Raw genomic sequence first — 19,915 nt, 5'->3', positions numbered from 1 at the left:
TATACATATATGAGGTTTTTGATGAGCCACCAAATATTCCTGGCCCCTCTATTCAAGCTTATCGTCATTTTGAGCACAGAGCTGCTCTTTAGTTTCACATGGTGTTCTTTCAAAATAATAAGTGAGGGAATGCAATCATTACTTCATGGCATCTGGGGTCCCTAAAGGATCTGTGCTTGGTTCCCTTCTCTTCTCAGTATGCTGTGATTCTGACATCTAAATGTGAAGAGCAAATATACATTAAGGTATATACTAACATGCTTTATAGTAACTAAGATGTAATTTTTAAGAGTTTAAACTGTTTATGATCTGAATTCTTTTACACTACCTTCAATTTCCTGTCATTAGTTCATTACTTTGGTCCAAAGTGTCTGTGAAATGAAAAATGCAGTTGCTGTTAAATATCTATCAGACTGCCTAAAAACAAATAAGAGTTAAAAATAATTGAAGTTCTTGTTGACAGTGAATAAATTATCAAATGATTTTAATATAAGTAAAAAGTCCAAAAATGATTAAACGTGACAACAGTTGTTGACTATTATGATTAAGGAATTGCACAGAATGAATAAAATTAAATGTGTTTATACATAAATCATATTTATTAATTCTATTAGAGCTTAACAGATTGTATAAATCTTAATTCCACAAACACAGTAAGACAGAAATCCCTTTCAAAAGGCTATTCAGGAAACATTTCTGTGTTTGCATTCAGGTGATCGCCCGTGCATTGGTTTGGATCCAGTTGTGGAAAATAATGTCATTGTATTTCCCTGTAGGCGGTGATGGCTGCTTTGCTGTTGACAAGAAGACAGGCCAGGTGGTGACCACAGGGCTGGTACTTCAGAGGGAGAGGGAGTACTTGTTAAGCGTGGTGGCCCTTGACGGCATGGGGAGCCGCAGTGCCCCTGCCATGCTCTCTGTGGTGGCGGGAGCTAGAGCGCCGCAATTCACCAATACAAGCTATGCCATCTCAATACCAGAAAACACACCTGAGGGACAGCCGTGAGTACTGCCTGTGTTTGCATCCTCTTATAAACATACTCAGGGATACGTTCCAGCTGCGTATTAGGAGCAAAATATCATGAAAAATGCTTTTCTTCTTCTTCTGTGTTATATTCATTCTGTAAAGCTGAAATTATTATATCTTTACAAATCATTTATTGTTAAACACATATGCCAGGCCTTTTTAGATCTTCATCTGTTCCCATCTGGTTATCAGCAAACACTTTGTGTCAGATTCTTCATTGCTGCCTCGGTATGTTTAATTGCCCAATACTGCAAGCACAACATTAAAAATGCAACAATATAGAAGACATATTTTTAATACACTTAATTTCTGTAAATTAACAAAGACTAAGATGAATGCAGGCATGAGACGATGTGCTGTCTCACGGAGTGACTCACATGAGGACAGTTACACATGCAGACTTTAGCATAATAATGTAAATCACTGAAATCCCAGTATGTATAGCTCTGCTATGACATAAGCTGCTGACAGAAGTCCTACAATAATGAATGCAGACATGCATAAAAACACACAAAAGGTGTCAGATCTCAAGCATAACTTGTTAAGAATTTGTTAATAAATATTCATTTGTTCACAGCAGTGCACTCAAGCATGAACTGACTTATTATCATCACACACTATTAGGGAATGCAAACTCTCTTCACTGTCAAAACAAACACTGATATCTACATAATAGTATCATATTATTACACAGAACTGACGATCACTGATTGACTGTGTTTATAGCACATAGCCAATGGGCCATACAATAATTGATTTCATTACAGCACAGTGCTGATGTAGGAGAAGAGGATTTCGATTCTAATTCAACAAGGCTGCAGCTAAAATCAAACAATAAAGACTCTTTTTTCCATTTCTTTTAATCGCTTTCTCTTTGTTCTACAGCTTCCTGGTGGTGTTTGCTATCTCCTTCCAGAAGCAGCAAATCAGCTATAGTCTGCTGATCAATCCCAGTAGCCTTTTTAGCATTCAGCAGGAGACGGGGGAGATCAGCCTGACCAGGACACTGGATTATGAGAATGACCAGCGACGCTACCTTCTGATGGTGCGAGCCAGTGAAGAGCCAGGCAGCCTCAGTGCTGCAACAGAGGTTAGTTTAATTAGACAGAGATACGGGCACCAAATAGGAGTCATGTAAGAGTTCAAGCTCTGTTGTAATCTGAGGCCAAAGCTGAGGTCCACTGTGATGTTTGTGACTGCGACTCAGGCATTTACTATTACTTTGGAGAATTAAATGAAATAACAAAATATGTTCTGCTGTTTGGATGATTTTGTCTGTCGCGCTCTCCCACTGGACTGCCACAACGCTCCGAGGCAGGCAGGTTTTCATCTAAATAGCTCATAACGGTTAACGACAGTGACCTGTTGACATCACACTGCTTGGCAATAACCACAAAAGAGGAGCAGCATAGTTTGCAACTGTCTACAGCAGTGGCACGCCTGAATGGTTTTTAAATGTTAACAAGTAGACTGGTGACCCAAGTGAAGTTTTGTTCTGCGGTTTCACTCTTCGCCTTCGTGTCTCACACTAAGTGCTTTTTGTCAATTGTTATCTAGAGATGAACGCTGCAAAATATAGCACCCTCTTAGGCACAAGAAATCAAAATCTGAAAATATCCTTCATGAATGAATATTTCTAGATAAATTATTTACAACTGCAGCGTGATTTCAATTATTAATTGAAAAGATTTTGTTGCCCAATTATCATGTCGGCCTCTTACTTTGTACCGCAGATTTAGCGGGCACAACCTCCTTCTGCTCAGCTGCATGTTGTGGAATAAGAGATGGAAACTGGGAAAACCTATCCCAGCTATTTCAGGACTATTACTCAGCTGTCACTTCACACTTTACACACAGTGGTGACAGGGAGCTTGTAGGGTGGAGGGGCGACTAAGGGCCTTTGTCGCAAATGCGCACAGTGAGGCACACACATGCTAAGAACATTTCTATTTTTGACTCAAGAAAATCATGGAGTGGAAGATAAAGAATGTGTTGAACTGGCAACTTGGGGAGCTATAAAATGCAATTTAGATTAAGTTTTCGGGTCAGCTTCCTGTACAGAAACCTTCATATGGTTGTTTTCTAGAATTGAGAGTTGATAACAAAAGCTTAATTTTGTCTTCTTATATACTGATTGTATGACTCCTCTCCTCTCTCCTCTTTTCTCCTCTCCTCTCCTCTCCTCTCCTCTCCTCTCCTCTCTTATCCCATCACGCCGGCACTAATCAGGTTCAGGTGTTGATAACGGATGAGAATGATTGTGTCCCAGAGTTTCTTCAGTCCATCTATAGTGTGGATGGAGTCCCCGAGACTGTAACCACGGCAACATCCCTGCTGCAGGGTGAGAATCCTCTGACCCCATATGTCACATCCATCTGGTTCTTTTTGAATTAAAGAAAGAAACTTTATAAAAAGTAACTTTTTCCCAGGGAAAAAACAGCAACTGAATTTTAACAGAAGAGTTTCTCGTCTGACCTTGAGTTTCCCAGTGACAGTGTTTTGTATTTACATCATAATCTGTTACATACTGAACCAGTGTAGCTGCTAAAAAAACCCCACCATACATTTTGTTTTTTACGTTTTGTATGAATAATGGCAGTTTATCTATTACTGCATGGGTCTAGCTTATAATTTTTAATTATGAGGTTGAAAGAATATGTTTTGCTGTCATCACTGCTTAACTTGTAAAAATACACACTAATTAAGAAACCTATTGAGGGAAGTGTAGAAACAGAGTGTGGTGTGTTTTTAATCAGATACAGTTGTTTGCTTCATAATTCATGACCCTGTATCTCTCACACACTTTTGCCACTGTCGCTGGTGATTAAAATTACTCTTTTAACTGCACTCATGAGATCTGAGTGTTTTGGGATTCTGTATGTATGAGATTCAGTATTTAGCCACAGCCACAGATACAGAACTATCTGAAAGGGATTCTTTCACCATGCGTGATATTTAACTCACAAAGTTAACCCTTGAAATGTTAAACACGCCACATAATATGCAAAAACAAACCCCAAAACAAAACATTATTCGGGGCTATTTGTTTGGCCTTTCACATTGCTCTCTCTTTAGTTATTGTCAAATGTTGCTGTGCCTCTGGGACTTCTTTACCCCACTGGCTACAGTGGGAATCTCAAGCTGGGCAATTGTTTCTGGTGCATTCTGACTGAGAAAAATGGAACAAATTTAATCTTAAAACATTCGAATAAACAGCCTGGAGCGGTAAAGACTGTTGGCACTGCAAAGCCAGTGGCAGGAGACAATGGCAACCAATACAAACCGATGCACCGAGAAAAAAATAACATAGCCAGTGTGGTGGCAGCAGAGGAATCAAAGATGTAAAGAAAATGGAGACAAAGTGTCATCTTAAAGGGTTGAAAAGCAGAAGTATAAAAGGGAGACCTTTATGCAGCAACAGGACTATAGCTGATATTCAGTGCAGTTATAGGACTGTATCATTCTGTAAAACCACCCTAATTTAGATTAACAAGGTAACTTAAACTGGTGAACTGCACAGGTAACTAAAATGTCAAAGTGATGGAATGAAATGTTTATTACAGTGCGTCTTCTTCACAATATACAAACAAGTCAAGAACACAAAAGTCCACAATCAGGGAATAAATAATTCATGAATGGAAATACAGAGGGTTTACAACATGGTGGGAACCAGTGGTTACACCAGATTAGACTTTGTCAGGACACATCTAAGGTAGCACAGTCTGGGGGAAAAAAACTTTAGAAACCATAACGATCTTGTACCAGAATGATGGGAAGCGAAAAGTATGGAGAAGAAAAAGAACAGCTCTCAATCCAAAGCATACCACATCATCTGTCAAGCATGGTGGAGGAATATGTTGCTGCCAGTCGAACCGGGTCAGGTGTTTATTGACGATGTGACTACTGATAAAATTAGCAGAATTAATTCTAAAGTTTAAAGAGCCCTGTTCTCTGAGCAAAATTGATAGGATGGTGCTTCACACTCCAAATGGATAATGACCTAAAGCTACTACAAAAACAACCCAAGAGTTTCTTAAGACAGAGAAATGGGATATTCTTTAATGGCCAAATAGCTTATCTTATCTCAACCCAATAGAGCATGATTTTCAGTTGCTGAAGACAAAATCGAGGCCAAAGAGACCCACAAACATGCAGCAATTGAAGGCAGCTGCAGAAAATCCCTGGCAGAGCATCTCAAGGGAGGAAACAGAGCATTTGGTGATGCCACTGGGTTCTAGACTTCAAGCAGTAATTGACTACAAAGGATTTTCCACCCAAGTATTGAAACAATTTATCTATTTATAGTTATGTTAGTTTGTCCAATTACTTTTGAGCCTCTGAAAAAGTAGGACTGTGTATAAAATCACATTTTGATTGTTTGATTTAAAATGCACTGTGGTGGTGTACATAGACCGACTTAGAAAAACGTATCACTGTCCAAAGACGTATGGACCAAACTATAGCTAAACCCGATTGAAGAAGATAAAAGAAACTGTGCAGACTGAGCCAGTAAGAGCAAGGTTCAAAGGAGATTTACTTCCCTTTCACTTTGTCTTTACCTTTTAATGAGTCAGTCACACTGTAACAGTTAAATGCAAAGGGTGCGTAGTGAATTACCTGCCTGGAAATGTATTACAAGATGTTCAGATGGCACTGACACACACAGGCTGCTTGCTGGTGCAGATACTTGACACACAGAAAATACACACATCAAAAGAATATGCAGTAGACAATTGTTATAAGCTTGAGGGGATGTGCATGGAACAGGGATTTTAAGTGAAACTCACACAGTGTTTGTGGCTTTACTCTTAGAGAAAATCACACCACACATTGGAAACCAATCTATACTTGTTTCTTCTCTATAATTACCCCAGAATAAAATCATTTCCAAATCCACACACAAACACTGTGCATTCCACTCTGTCTTTTTGCTGTCTTTAAGCTCGTATTGTCAAATGATAGTAATCATTCTGGAAGGGCACCGTTTCTGTTCAAGTAATAGTAGCTGTCATAGCTCGTGATTTATCGCATGTTTAGCAAGGCCATAAAGAGATAATGATCTACACAGATGTCAACATATTCATGAGCTGATCACATCTCATCAGCCCTTTTCGATTAACTCGTAATTGATGGCTCTCGTGTGATGTCTTTCCCCCTGCCAGTGTTAGCCACGGACTGTGACTCAGGGTTAAATGCTGAACTCACCTATTACACCCTGAGCCCGGACTTCAGCATTTCACCCCATGGGACTGTTTTCCCAGCGAGACGGCTTGACTATGAGAGGCCTAATCATCTGTATGAGTTTGTGGTGATGGCGGTGGACAGTGGCGACGAACCTCACTCTGGCACTGCCACCGTCCGTGTGAGGATGGCGAATGTCAACGATGAAGCCCCCGAATTCTCCCAGGCTGTGTAAGTAGTCTTTTTTTCCCCATCACAAACCAAAATCAATGGTTTATCATCTTAATTTGCAACTATTGTTTGAAAACATAAAACAGCTGCATCAAAAAACTAAGGCCGAGATACAAAAGTGCAATGAAAAAAAAATCTATAAATACATGCATGGATGTCTTTGTGTTGTTGCATTTTTCTTTATGCAGAATTGAACATTTTTTAACATCAAACTCAAGCAGAGTTTAAATAATGTTGCCATCGCTGCCACTGCTTAAATTCTGATCCACCAGCTGATCATATTTGAGTTTATCAAAGCTTTACTCTTTGAGCAGACGAGGTAGTTGCATCACAGACATATGGGCTGTTACATCATACATCACAGACCTGCCGTCCTTGAGGCTATCCGTTGCAATAATATTTGATGCTGGGAGTCCTGTTGTGAATAGTGGCCAACTTGTCTCCAAACTGCTGTAGTGAATCCACCAGCATAAGACAAACTCAATATGTTTTATTTGGCGTGTTAATCACAGCCATCTGGCATCAAAACAGTCTGTTACTCACATTAATCACAAAGTGTGACATTGTTAGTTTCACAGCATGTTCTGATGGATAGCTCAAAATGTTTGTGGTCCAGTATTGTAGTGAATTCGAGCATTCACTTCACACTCTCTGGGTTTTATTTTTGGCCTTTTCCAAAGGTATGCAGTAAACTGACATATGGATGCAATCCAGTGTGTCCCAGAGTGGCTTTTTGGCAAAGCTGTATAAGTGGGTGGGCAGCAACTGTCACTGTGGCTCTGCTACATTTATTCTATCGAACAAGTAAGCTGCTTGTCCTGTCAGTCATGTTTCAATGACCTTCACACAAGACTGTTGCAGACCTCTGTTACCTGCTCTTGTTGCATTGTCAGGTGTCAGTCTCAGTGACTGGCTAGACACACAGCCAAACAATGAGGTGGGCAGAAAGGTGGAGATGTAGGCAGACAAACATAAAACTGAAAAGAAAAACACACTGAAACACGGTTGCAGGGCAAGCAAGTAGAGAATGCCAAAACATACACTGCGAGTAGACAGGAGACAGCCAGTCAGATATGCAGATAAACAGAGAAGCCTGTCGGCAGTCAGGCAAATATTCTTCCCAGCAGACAGATAGTTAGAAATGCAGACGTTTTGCCAGGTAGCATGTGTTAGGCGCTTCCTCACACTATGGCTCTCTGAGATGTAGATAAATGCTGTGAGGGAAGCGAGCAGGGGCCCAATTCGAATTCGACTGCTACTTCCTCCAACTCAGTGATGAGTGAAACTCTGTGTTGAGTCACACTTGTGTCTGCAGAGAGTCTCTTAATTAAGGGGTAGTGTAGAATATACCAGCAAGCTTTGGGAAGACCTGCCGTTATTTAATAGTAACAGTGCTTTCTGTGAGAATGTGCCAAGTAGGTCTATTAAGATGATGTCTATCTTCTACTGAAAAAAGTGTGTGCTCCATTTGAATTGTATTCAATCATTTAAAGCACAGACAGTATTCAGCATTTGTTGAAATTATTCTACTTTTCTTCATTCTTTTCTCCAACTTCTTCTTGACCTCTATAACCAGAATGGAAAATAGTAATCTTTATTTATAAAGCACTTAAAAAAAGGTGGAAAGTGCTGAACAGAATATTTCAGATACATTCAGCAGAATAAAGTTAAGATTTGGTTGCGAAAGCAAAAAGGAACAAATGAAGCAACATTGTTTTACTGTAAGATTTAAAAACAAAAAACAACTCGTGGGTTTTTTGTTTTAAGGGAAGCCATTTCATTTTTCTTCATTACAGATGCAGTCCTACTGAAATAATCACATATAACTCAATTGTATGAATGCAGTTCAGTTCAGTGTTATTTATGTAGCACCAAATCACAACAAGGCACTTTAAATTGTAAGGTAAAGACCCTAAACCACAACAATCATATGCGTGGAGTTTCCTTCATGCAGGAAACAAAACAAGCTCTTCACCTTTCAGCACTGTGGGTAGTAAGCCTGTACCGATGCAGTCTCAGTGTTGGAAGGATTCATAACCCACTCACACTTAAGGCTAGTAGGGTTGGAATGACACTTAATGTGGCGGAGCCTCCATGTAAATGTGCAAGTGCACCGAGAGGCTGTAGGCTGCAGATTAGAATTGGGCTGTAGTGCTCAAAAAAGAACAGAGACTCGTGTGGAGGTAGAGTGTGCACATTAACATTTAAGAAATTACTCTTACATTCAGATTAATTGAGATACTTGCCTGACAGATGAGTGGACGGGCTAGTGTTTTTTTCCTCTCAGTTTGCATCTGAATGAGCCACAGAGTGGCTAAATGTGATTGAAGTGAGGGACAGACAGCGAGAGACTCCATGGAAATGCAAAATGTCCAGACATGCAGGGAAGCAGACAGACAGGCAGGCAGGCGTACCGTGTCTGAGCACAACTTCACAGTTCAGTGAGATGTAGGAAGATGCTTCAGGAAGAAAAGCAAAGGGAGTGTATATGTTTCATCCCCTCAGAGCTGCGGAGAGGTGGCCTCTGAGCCGGGTGACAGATTACAGGTCACTCATGTTGCCACGGAGATTGCCGAGGCTGGCGGAGATGAATCACCCATCAGCGTTCTTCTGTAAACCATCAATCACCTCTGACTTTTCACCATAGACACCGCAGCCCCACCCCACGTACACGCATACTTACACACACACACGCATTAGAAGAGGATACAGCACAAAATCTCGCAGGGGATGAGTTCTGCTGACGAATCAACTCGAACTCTGTGAGAACACCGCCCCCTCTTATAGCCTGCTCCTCTCTGTCAGCCGTCCTCTTTTCCTCTCTTTTTTCTCCCACTCCCACATGTCACTTTACTTGTCATTTCACTGACAGCGTTCGTTTTTGTCACCTAGCTGCTCCTTTCTCACCTTTTTCTTTTCTTCTCTTCATCTGTGCGTCCTCTTAGTCACAGAGTTAATCTCCTCCCCATTGTGCTTTGTACCACAGCGGTATATCAGTCTCCTGTGTCTTGCTGGGCATTTTGCTACCCAGCACCACAGAGCAAGCAAATCACTGTTGACATTTTAAAAGGCAGTGGATCAAATGGCCCACAGTGGGCAGGGTATGTGGAAGCACCATTTGTTCAATGGCTTCAAAATCCCAGTAGACATTATCATTTGTCTCTGGTCTGGCCAGCTAAGAGGACAGGTTAAATCATAGTGACAAGTAAAAGCCACAACCATAAGTCTAATCAGCTTCTCGATGCCCTGGACTGTGTAAATGATTCATATCTCTAGTCGCTTTGTTTGTGGGTTTCTATTATTGACTTCCACCAAGTATGTGTTCTCACTTTCTCTAAACTTGAGTTCCTCTTTGCAGATATCGAACATTCGTTTCTGAGGATGCAGGCCCCAACACCCTGGTTGCAACAGTTCTGGCCAAAGATCCAGATGGCGATGCTATATTCTACTCCATAACATCAGGCAACGAGGAAGAAAATTTTGTCATTGACAGCCAGAAAGGTGATATTTCTTAATTTTCCAACCAGGTGTCATATTATTCAGCTCTCATTGTAGTCGATGGGCTTTCTGTCAAATTGCGCTTTCAAGGAACGGCCTCTATTTTCAAAGGCAGTGTGAAAAGATATTGAAAGCTGATAATAAAAGCTATATTTCCTATACGCATGCTGCTCTTTCTATTATTAGGGTCATAAATAAAATCTATAACATTATTTAGGACATTTCTGTCCTTGGTTTGGCTTTTTCCAGGTACAGAGAGGAATGTTCCACATGTTTCTTAGCCTTCTAGCATTGAGGACTGCACAGTTTATCTTTTTTATTTACCCTTTGATCCGAAACCAGTGGCAATCTCTGTGACATTTGTCACCCAACCCTTTCAATTCAATTTCACAACAACTGCTCTATCATAGTTCGCAATCTCCAAGCTCTGCTCCGCCAGCTCCTCTTTCTTTTGTGTCATCGTTTTATATTTCTTTCCACCCTTTCTGTGTATCCTCCGAGAAAGAAAATGCTAAGGCTGATATCCTTTGGGTGCGGGGAAATCACTATCACTATATGGGTTCCCTTTTCCTGTATATGCAACGAATGCTGCTAGCTGAATAGCTGGTTGAGCTGGTGTTGCGTTTGTAAACAAGGCTGACATTTAAGGCGAGACAATTACTGCGCACATCCCACAGTTTGCGTATTTTAATGTAGCGGTGCAGCAATGTCAATGTTATGCATTGTCATTAGAACCTGGATCCTTCTCTGCTCTGTGGGCAGGTGAAATTACAAGTAATACAGGAGAGAGGGATGTCAGGCGCTCCCATATGTGTGTATCAGCATGCTGTGTTGTCTTTAATCAAGAGCATTGAAGGGGATGAATAGAAACACAACAAGAGAATAAAAAAACTCCCCATGCTCTCAGTTCAATAGGTTTTCCCCACATCACAGGCTGCTTGCTCATTCTGCAACCTCTGATGTTTTTGTATTTCTGTTGACGAGAAAGATGTTGACTCAGATGCTCCATCCTTTTATCCCACCTTTTATCTTGACTGTTACATGAAAGCAGACAAAGGGGGCAAGAGGAACAGCTAATAGGCATCTGCTGAGCCTCGTTAACTTCTGACCAGACTCACTGTACTGCTTTATGTTTTCGCTCAAGTGCTTTAGCTGGATGGGCATCTTTAGAGGAAAGCACGCAATTATTAGATTAGAAATGTGACAAAATCACTACTGTGAAATTGGTTTTTGGATTTAGTCTGTATATCAGATTTCTACCTTTCTGTGGACTTGAGAGCTGAATTTTCACAGCTCTCTATCTTGCTTCCAACGTCTAGAACAACAGTATGCAGTATGCATTTTCTAGTGTGTTCTTATTGATAGCACATCCCTTACTATGCGTCCACTTCCTCAGCAGCAATAACATCCTACTTAACAGCTATAGAATGGTTGTATGTACTCTGTTAGTGTAGACCATATACTATACAAGAAGTAATTTAAGTGGTCTGTGCTCTTTGCAGGATTGATCCGTCTCCGCTCGACTCCCCTGCCCAAGCTTCAAGGTTTGGAGTACGTCCTGAATGTAACGGCCACAGATGACAATGCATCGGGCGGACCACACCCTCTGTCTTCGACTGCCCGGGTCATCGTTGGGGTTGATGATGTCAACAACAACAAACCTATATTTGAGGAGGTGAGGAAGACAACCCTGGTACTTTTAGTACATTTAGTTTTTTACTTATTCCCTACAAAAAAAATGGTTAAATCCAAGAAGATAAACAAAAATGGAAGTGGAAAAACACACGGAAGCTTAGCACAACTATAGGTGCAAAAGCAGGCAGATACCAGGGTAGACAGCATGACGGAAAAAGGCTCAGGAGCTCAGAGGTGGGCAAAGGACGCAGACGATCTGACAAAGACTTGATGGCAAAGACAAATTAAACACACAAGAAGGACGGGGTATCGACGAGCAGGTATAACTAATTGGTCATGGGTGAGAAAATCAGAAAGGAGGGAAGGAAAGTAAAACAGCCAAGGACAAAGAAGAAAAGTAGTGCCTTCAAAATAAATGTATTTATGGGCGGTTGTTTACCTATTTCTTATTCAAGACTTTTCCAGCACCGTTGGATAGTGCGACACTTCCAACCTGTTTTAAGTCTTTATAGGCTAACTACTTACTGGTTCAAGCTATATATTCACCATGCAGGCCATGCAAGGAGAGTTGTATTGATCTTTTCAGCTAACTATTAGCAAAAGAGTCTGTAAATGTATTTCCCAAAATGTCAGACCTTTCAGGCATTCCTTCTTTTGTTGTTGCTGTCAACGTGAACCTTTTATAATCCATTGTTGTATTTTTCTCAGTCTTATCCCCTCATTGCATTTCAGCTGTTCCCTTTTCCTTCCTCCCTCCCTCTTCTCGCCTCACTCTCTAGCACTCTTATATTTTGCTCTGTTCTCATTTCCCTGGCCTCCGTCTCTCTCTGCTCTGTTTTCCCATGAGTTCCGATTAGCCTGCACACCCACTCTATCTTTAGGCAGTCTAGTGGGATTTCAATTAATTTAGGAAAAAATTGCAAAATCATCACAATATACTGTACCTGTTTAATTAACTTCCTCCTTAATTAGGAATGACTTGAACTTCGGCAGAAGACATATTCATGCAGAGCTGGAGCTCCTGGGTCTTCCGGGCGGGTTTGAACTCTTGGCAACTTGATTTGTTTGAATATCAAGTTATGCCTCAGAACCACCTGGGCCAGCATGACCTTATGCTTTATATTATGTGATTTTTATGAACAGCTGCCTCCGGCCATGCTGTCTGTGCCATCGCGTCCCATGAACTCTTGCATTATTCTTCTTTTAATTGCATGCTCACGTCCTTTGATCCATCTCCTTCTCTCCATTTCATTCTTGCTCCTCCTTGTCTATTGTTTTTCTTTTTTCATGGTCATTCTGTTGAAAGAGTAGCTGGCTTTTATATCTGATTACAAAAAAGAACGACTCCAGAGAGCTGCTCTTTATCTGGGGCATATGTTCATTAGGGGGAATGGATTGAATTCTTTGCAAAGACAAAGCTGTTCGCTGTTGGCTCTTCAAAAGAAATCAGTTCAAGTGTTTTCATTTCCAAAGATGTGGTCTACTGTATCTATAACTGCTATATTGTGTTTCATGTGCAGAATCTCCCTGTGTGGTGTGTGTAGTGACCTTCTACTTAATTAGTTTAGTTTCTTTGATCCCCTTTTTCTTATTAATATTATCGTATTCTGATGATACAATCCCTTATATAGGACTACTTTCTTGTATTTATCTCTCCTTCCTTGTTTCCTCTTCCCCTCTCTATCTCAGTGCCAGCAATATCGTGAACAGGCTTCGGTGCTGGAGAACCAGCCAACGGGGACTTTTGTGTTGCAAGTGCATGCCGTGGATGCAGATGAGGGGGCAAATGGAAAAGTCAAATATGGCCTAATGCACAGAGACAGCGCAATGCCTGCCTTCAGAATCCATCCGGACACAGGTAGAACAGTTTCAGTTCGTCTGGGGTAAAAGAGGTCTCAATTAGACATAGAGCAGAGAGTCTGCTGTAGGTAGAATGTGTTGTATTTAAATGTTAATTGTCATCTCTAATGGTAATTTTGAGCTGAGGCGTGGAGACGTGAGGAGGATGCATACTGATACAATATCAACTGTTATAGGTTGACTTGTTATTCTTAGGAATTTAAGTCAAATGCCAAAACCTGTATACTGATTAACATTTGATTAAATTTGGGAGAAGCTCAGTGTGATTATAAAAAATGAGTGTACATAATTAAGGGGTAGGCAAATAGAGAAGCTGTTCAGAAGTCCTGGCACGGGCAGGCAACATGTTATTCTGTCAGTCATTTTCTTTTAGGCTCGTGCTCAGTTTTCTTCATCTCAAGATTTAATAGCAAAGTCACCGCACTTGAAAGGAATGCTCGACTTTCTCCGAATAAATTCATAATTGTTTACTTGTTTACAAAATCTTGGGTTGATTGGTGGAAATACCGGGGTGCAGAAGCACTGTGTGGTATTGCCGTGCGTATGTTTGATCATTATTCTGTATGTACAGGAGTGATTGTGACAGCCCGGCGCTTCGACAGGGAGCGGCAAAGAGAGTATTCGATCACAGTAACGGCTACTGATTGGGCAGAGGAGCCACTGATCGGCATCTGTCAGCTAACCATCCAAATACTGGACCAAAATGATAACAGCCCCAAGTTTGAGAATTTGCGCTATGAGTGTAAGTTTGGGATGAATGTTATTCTTGTTGATGTCCAAATGAAATATGCATAGCATTAATAAAGCAGGGGCACAACCAGGACCATTAAAAATGCAGAAGTAAATAAAACTGATATTAAGTCATAGAGAATTTGATTGACTTTGTGCACCTTTATATAGTAATTTGATTTAATTGAGGATGTTTTTAGAGACATTTTATTTTTGTTCCTAAGGATCTTCATCATCCTTTGCCCTAAGCTACTACAATGCAAGTTCTTTGACCAGTAAAGTGAGCGCACATACGTTATTTCTTTCCCGTGCAGATTTTTTGAGGGAAGACACTTTGGTCGGTACCAGTTTTCTGCGTGTTGCTGCTCACGATGATGACTTTGGCACTAATGCAGCTATCACTTACGCCATGTCTCTGGAGCAGCCTGAGTACCTGCAGGTCAACCCCATCACTGGATGGGTCTATGTTAACCAGCCCATCTCACAGGCAAGTCAACCACAGGTCTTTGTCAGCCAGTGCAGACACACACACACACACACACACACAGTAACTGTTCTTTTCCGGGTCTTCACCTTCATTTTTAGGGATTTACTTTTTTGCGTACAACGAAGGCATGTCCTCGTAATGAGACTGTGTAAGTAGATTATGTCCCCGCAAAATGAGTTATACCAGGACGACACACACAGTGGCCTGTGGGTCTGTGTCAACAAAGTTAATGAATGAGGCACCTCAAAGTGCCTCTAACTGCCACTACCAGTCTTGAGTATGTCTACTCCCGGAGGTGCTGGATGTGGAAATACCACAGAGAAAGAAGATGGAGGGAGACTAATTCAGCCTAAACAAATTATTCAAAATACATTTTAACAGCTTGTGTGTCCTTTGGTTCTGTTTAATGACTAGCATTTTTCTAGTGCTCCGTTACAAAGACTTTTCCTTCAAATGTGCAAAAACATCCTCTTTCCTGCAGTAGCTGTCAAAAAAGTGTTTTAATTAATGGCACAGGTTTAAAAGAAGCTAATTACCATACTCTGCAACTCATTGTCTCTTATAAATGCTGTGGCTTTGATATATATATATATATAAAAAAGCTTTCTTTCATCGTCGTTTATCATCTGACACTTTGATAAAAAGACTGACAGTGTGCACCAACAAATGATTTTTGTATTTTGAAGTGATTAACTGAAACACTGTGAGGAAGATTATGAATGCAAAGTTAACCTCCCTGCTAACAGCTCCTGAAAAATGAAAACACTAAGCCACAATCTTTGGAGAAGTGTGAAATACAAAGATGAATCCCCTTAAGATAAATTACACAGTTGTTTTCAGAATACAAGTTATTTTACATGTATGCATAATTCGCTTCTGTACGAAAACTACCTAAAAACGCTATCTTCAAAGTTTACTGAGCTGAGTGTTGTCAGCTAACTTCAAGTGATTTATAATGTCAATGCCAGTAATGTAACACATTTTTTTATTTCTTACATTCTTCACAAGTATGTCGTAGCCTTTCTGAGACCTATCAGTGCTCGGCTTCCTGTTTTCACCTTAATTTATTCAACAGGAGCTGTTCTTTGGCCAGAAACCTGCTATTGCACTATAGGGCTGTTTATTATTTAACATACTTTTTACTGCACTGGTGTCGGAAGTCTCTGGCAATTTTGCTGCTGACTTCATGCAAAATTGATAACGCTAAGCACAAAACCTCGCCTAACAAAGCTGTTGCATATTTTAGGGTGGTTTCAGAAGTTATTTGGATCCTGCAACAATCTTTGTGCTGTAACCATAAAAGCACTTCATTAAATGTTAAATGTCTTCGCTGGTCTGGGACGTTGTTCTTTTTGATTTTCTCATCGCAGTTTCTGATTACATTGAAAAAGAATTAAGGCTAAATTTTCAAACCACACTTCACAGTAAAATGTGAAGCACTGTTCCCAGTTGACTCGAAGCACTTTAATGGAAGAGATATGCCACTGAGCAACTATGAATGTTCTTATGCCCTAAGACATGCACAGCCAGAGCCGACCTCATCCCGTGTCAACACACTGTACACTGGTTCCGCAGAGAATTAAGTGGAAAAGATGGAAAAGGTTGCCATGACCGTATCCAGAATATTTTATATGTTCTGGTAGAGATCTGACACTATTACAGCAAATTTAATTTCCAAGTATTACCAAGTCAGATATTCATTTAATGTAAAAGCAGCAGCTGCTGGGTCCATATTGGGCATTGCAGATTGCAATCTTTGTTCTGTGGTTTCAAGCTTTGGAAAAGAGTTGCATTGCTTTAAAAATACTAATTGGATTGTCCCACAAATAGAAAATCTAATACTGAACTTCAGGGAGATTGGTTTTTATCTGACCACTGCAGCACAATAATAGAGTCGCTGGCCCTGATTTACATTAACAGAATAATCCAGCTGGTAGTCGAAATGTTAAAGCTGAACGATTGAATTCGTGGTGAAATAATAGTGAACAATTTTTCATTTAAGCTCTGTAACTGTGACTTAGTCATTATTATGAAATACAATCATAATATGTGGGTAAAAGGACACATTTCTAAATGTTCTTCTTCTTCACTTTGGCGTGAGTGTAATTTTAATGTTACTCATTGTTTAATTTAGGTAAATGGACTCTTTTCACTTTTTCTTGTGGTGTCCACTTTGATGAAATGCAGTCCCCAAGTCAAATTTACTCCCTTATGTCCTTGGAATTCAATTATGGCACAGTAACAAAAGGGTTTTTATGGAGTCAGAATTATGGCTTAATGTATTTTTCTATGGCTTATTCTGCTGCTTTTGTTGTTTTGAGTCTAACTAAATGGTTTCCACGTTTGGGTCGTCCAATTAGCTGATCGACAGCTTATCGCTGCTTGCATCTGCTCGCACAAAGACATATCCGTATAAACGCCCAGATCTACATGTTTTTCTTAGTGCTGCTGTGCTGCCAGAAACAGCTGCCCCCACAGTCACGCAGAGGTCTAACTCTTCTACTAAACATTAAGCAAAATATTACACTTTGCTATGAAAAACCTTTTTTTTATCACAAAAATAGCTTGATTTGTACATTTTTGGACAGTGACACAATTTTCTAAATTTTGCTTTTGTATGCAAGCACAATCGAGTTTAAGAGAAACAATAATGAAACTTACTGTTCAAGGGGTTTAATAGAAATATGATGTTTTACCCAAGACAACAGGTGACTGTGTATACGACTAACTGTAATTTCAAGGCAGTAAAGGAAACATGTTTGTAGACCCTTAAAACTTGGTGGAGTACAGACAAAAAACTGACAATTATGTCAGTGTCCAAACATTTCTGGACCTATATGTAATTAATAAAGGAGTAAACACATAATCAAAGAGGTGATGGTGAAAGTTTTTAATGTCACTTATAATGCAGCTAAAACGTCTGCACAGATAGATATAAACACGGAAACCTGCCATTGTGGTAGTTGCTGCTAATGGTGTCAACAGGGCCTCATTTTCTCACTGAGAGTCACAAGATTAAAGTAATATCTTACTTCAGGGTAGTAATCATTTCAACATCAAATATGATGATAATTTCCCCCATTGAACTGTTCCCTTTGTTCACAGCGGACCTATATTACAAGGGATATCATAGCAACTGATGGTGGGAATCGTAGCACTTCTGTGGAGCTGGCAGTCACCATCACCAATGTGAAGAACCAGCCTCCACAGTGGGAAAAAGAAAGCTACAGTGTTGTCATCCCTGAAAACACTGCCAGGGACACGCCCATAGTGGTAAGGATGCAAGCAACTTCAATTTCTGTTACAATGTTTGTTTCCCTTTATCATTATTATCATTATATTATTTTATTATTATATTTTATTTATCTTATTATTTGCTGTTTACGTTAGATGAATGCTTGCTTACCTGAATCAGTGCAATTTGACCATTATTTAGACATTCTGCTAACACTGAGCTTAAATATGCCTCAGAAGGTTCTTCAGTGCTGAAAAACCTGTAAAAGAGTTCTAATGTGATGCTGTAGCAGAAAGATGACATTGAATCCCATGTGCTTGGCAAATTTTATGACACTAGACTTATTAAATTCATTGAAAATGTCTCCTTTGATGTGAAAAATTTATAGCTGTCAATCTGAGATGGAAAAAAAGTCCTTTTGTTCAAGGTCTTCAAAAGGCAGCTCAATTCTTGATAAGAGGTTATTTTAGGACTCAGGCAGCAGGTTTGACTTTCATCCTACGCTATGTCTTTCTTAGATAATCAGTCATTGAAGCAAAAATTTAATCAGAATTTGATATAACCTGTGTTTCGTTCAGGCTGCTGACCCGTACTGCAGTCTGACCGCTTATAACCTGTCACATGTGAACAAATGTTACTTGACCAATCTCAAAGGAAAAAGTAGTTTAGCATTTTAGGAAATATGCTGACTTGACACTGTCTTGACTTGAATGAGTAGACTGATAGCACTCAATCTCTGGGAGTTAGTTATAGAGCTGTATCCTGCAGCTAGTAAGCTTAGCTCAGCAAAAGAAGCGAAAAACAGCTAACCTGGCTCTGTGTAAAGTTAGAAAATGTGCCCATCAGCTCAGGGGTGGAGCTTAACTCTCAACACAGAGGGGACAGAACATTTTCAGGGGCTGATTTCTGATTAAGTGTTTATAATTAAGCACTGTAAAATGGCTAATATAATCTGCCCAGTAATGGGAAAAGAATTCAGAGACTAAAAAGTACTGAGATAACACAGTGAGACTACAAGTAAGAGTCACTCTATGAAACTACTTAAAAAACAGAAAAAACTTAATATTAAAAAAAGAAAACGTGACCATGAGCCTTTCACTACTATTTTTTTAAATTATTTAGTTACTGATAGAAAGATATATGGATGAATGGATGACTATACAAAATCACACATGAAATTGTTAAACATGATTTCCTCCTAACCAGACATTTTAGTTAAGCCTGTTATGGATGACATCAATAATTAGACCTGCTGTCCTTCACAAACATTTTGGCTCTGTCCAAAACTACAAAATATGCTCACTACCATCTTTAAAACTAACTAATTAATATAGAATTATTTTCTTCTATGATTTGTCCAGAGATTTAAAGATGTCTAGCTGTAAGTGCTTAAATGCTTTAATTATTTCTTGGATTGACTCATTGACCTCATATTATTGAGCAGTGATTTAACCGTGAAATTAGCAGGCATTCAGGGGACTCCTGAATGCCTGTACTCCTCAAAAAAACATGTTTTCCAAATTTGCATAGCAAGATTGTAGAATGATATTATATAAGCTGAGCGATCAGCTACATATCCATAAACTCGCTGATGTTTTTTTTTCCTATTATGAGATGTTTGCTCATGATAGATGATAGAGGTTTGCTCTATCATGAGATGTATGTATGCTCCATTTATCACTTTCTGCCTCAGGAGCTAGTCCTTACTGATTTGATACCTAAAATCTAGGTTTTCAAGACAGTCCTGATGTAACTTCTGATGCTATTCAGACAGTCAAGGCAACGTCTCAGTTGGGTGACCCAAGAGTGACCTACAACCTTGAGGATGGGATGGTCCCTGAAACCAACATGCCCGTCCGTTTCTACCTCTCTCCCAACCGGGAAGATGGTTCTGCGTCCATTCTGGTGTCCGAGCCACTGGACTATGAGACCACACCATTTTTCTCTCTTCAAGTCCGGGCGCAAAATGTGGCTGCAGTGCCGCTTGCAGCTTTCACAAGAGTTTATGTGAATATTACAGGTACATGTCTCG

At 39.9% G+C, this 19,915-nt stretch overlaps 1 protein-coding gene across 1 annotated transcript in view; it reads left to right on the top strand.

Moving 5' to 3' along the window:
- LOC102207793 (neural-cadherin-like) overlaps positions 1 to 19,915 on the top strand; it is a 107,705-nt gene that overhangs the window by 51,095 nt on the left and 36,695 nt on the right. The window contains exons 3-13 of the mRNA XM_005734833.2: positions 777 to 1,002; positions 1,913 to 2,117; positions 3,257 to 3,368; positions 6,190 to 6,439; positions 9,798 to 9,940; positions 11,440 to 11,612; positions 13,262 to 13,430; positions 14,004 to 14,174; positions 14,476 to 14,648; positions 17,754 to 17,921; positions 19,654 to 19,903. Coding sequence (XP_005734890.1) covers positions 777 to 1,002; positions 1,913 to 2,117; positions 3,257 to 3,368; positions 6,190 to 6,439; positions 9,798 to 9,940; positions 11,440 to 11,612; positions 13,262 to 13,430; positions 14,004 to 14,174; positions 14,476 to 14,648; positions 17,754 to 17,921; positions 19,654 to 19,903 — 2,040 coding nt within the window. The remainder of the gene's footprint in view (positions 1 to 776; positions 1,003 to 1,912; positions 2,118 to 3,256; positions 3,369 to 6,189; positions 6,440 to 9,797; positions 9,941 to 11,439; positions 11,613 to 13,261; positions 13,431 to 14,003; positions 14,175 to 14,475; positions 14,649 to 17,753; positions 17,922 to 19,653; positions 19,904 to 19,915) is intronic.

The sequence above is a fragment of the Pundamilia nyererei genome, unplaced genomic scaffold (assembly GCF_000239375.1).
Source record: "Pundamilia nyererei isolate P.nyererei 1_Seehausen unplaced genomic scaffold, PunNye1.0 scaffold00060, whole genome shotgun sequence".
Classification (NCBI taxonomy): domain Eukaryota; kingdom Metazoa; phylum Chordata; class Actinopteri; order Cichliformes; family Cichlidae; genus Pundamilia; species Pundamilia nyererei.
The sequence above is the reverse complement of the archived record's forward strand: the minus strand, read 5'-3'. Positions and strand labels throughout refer to the sequence as shown.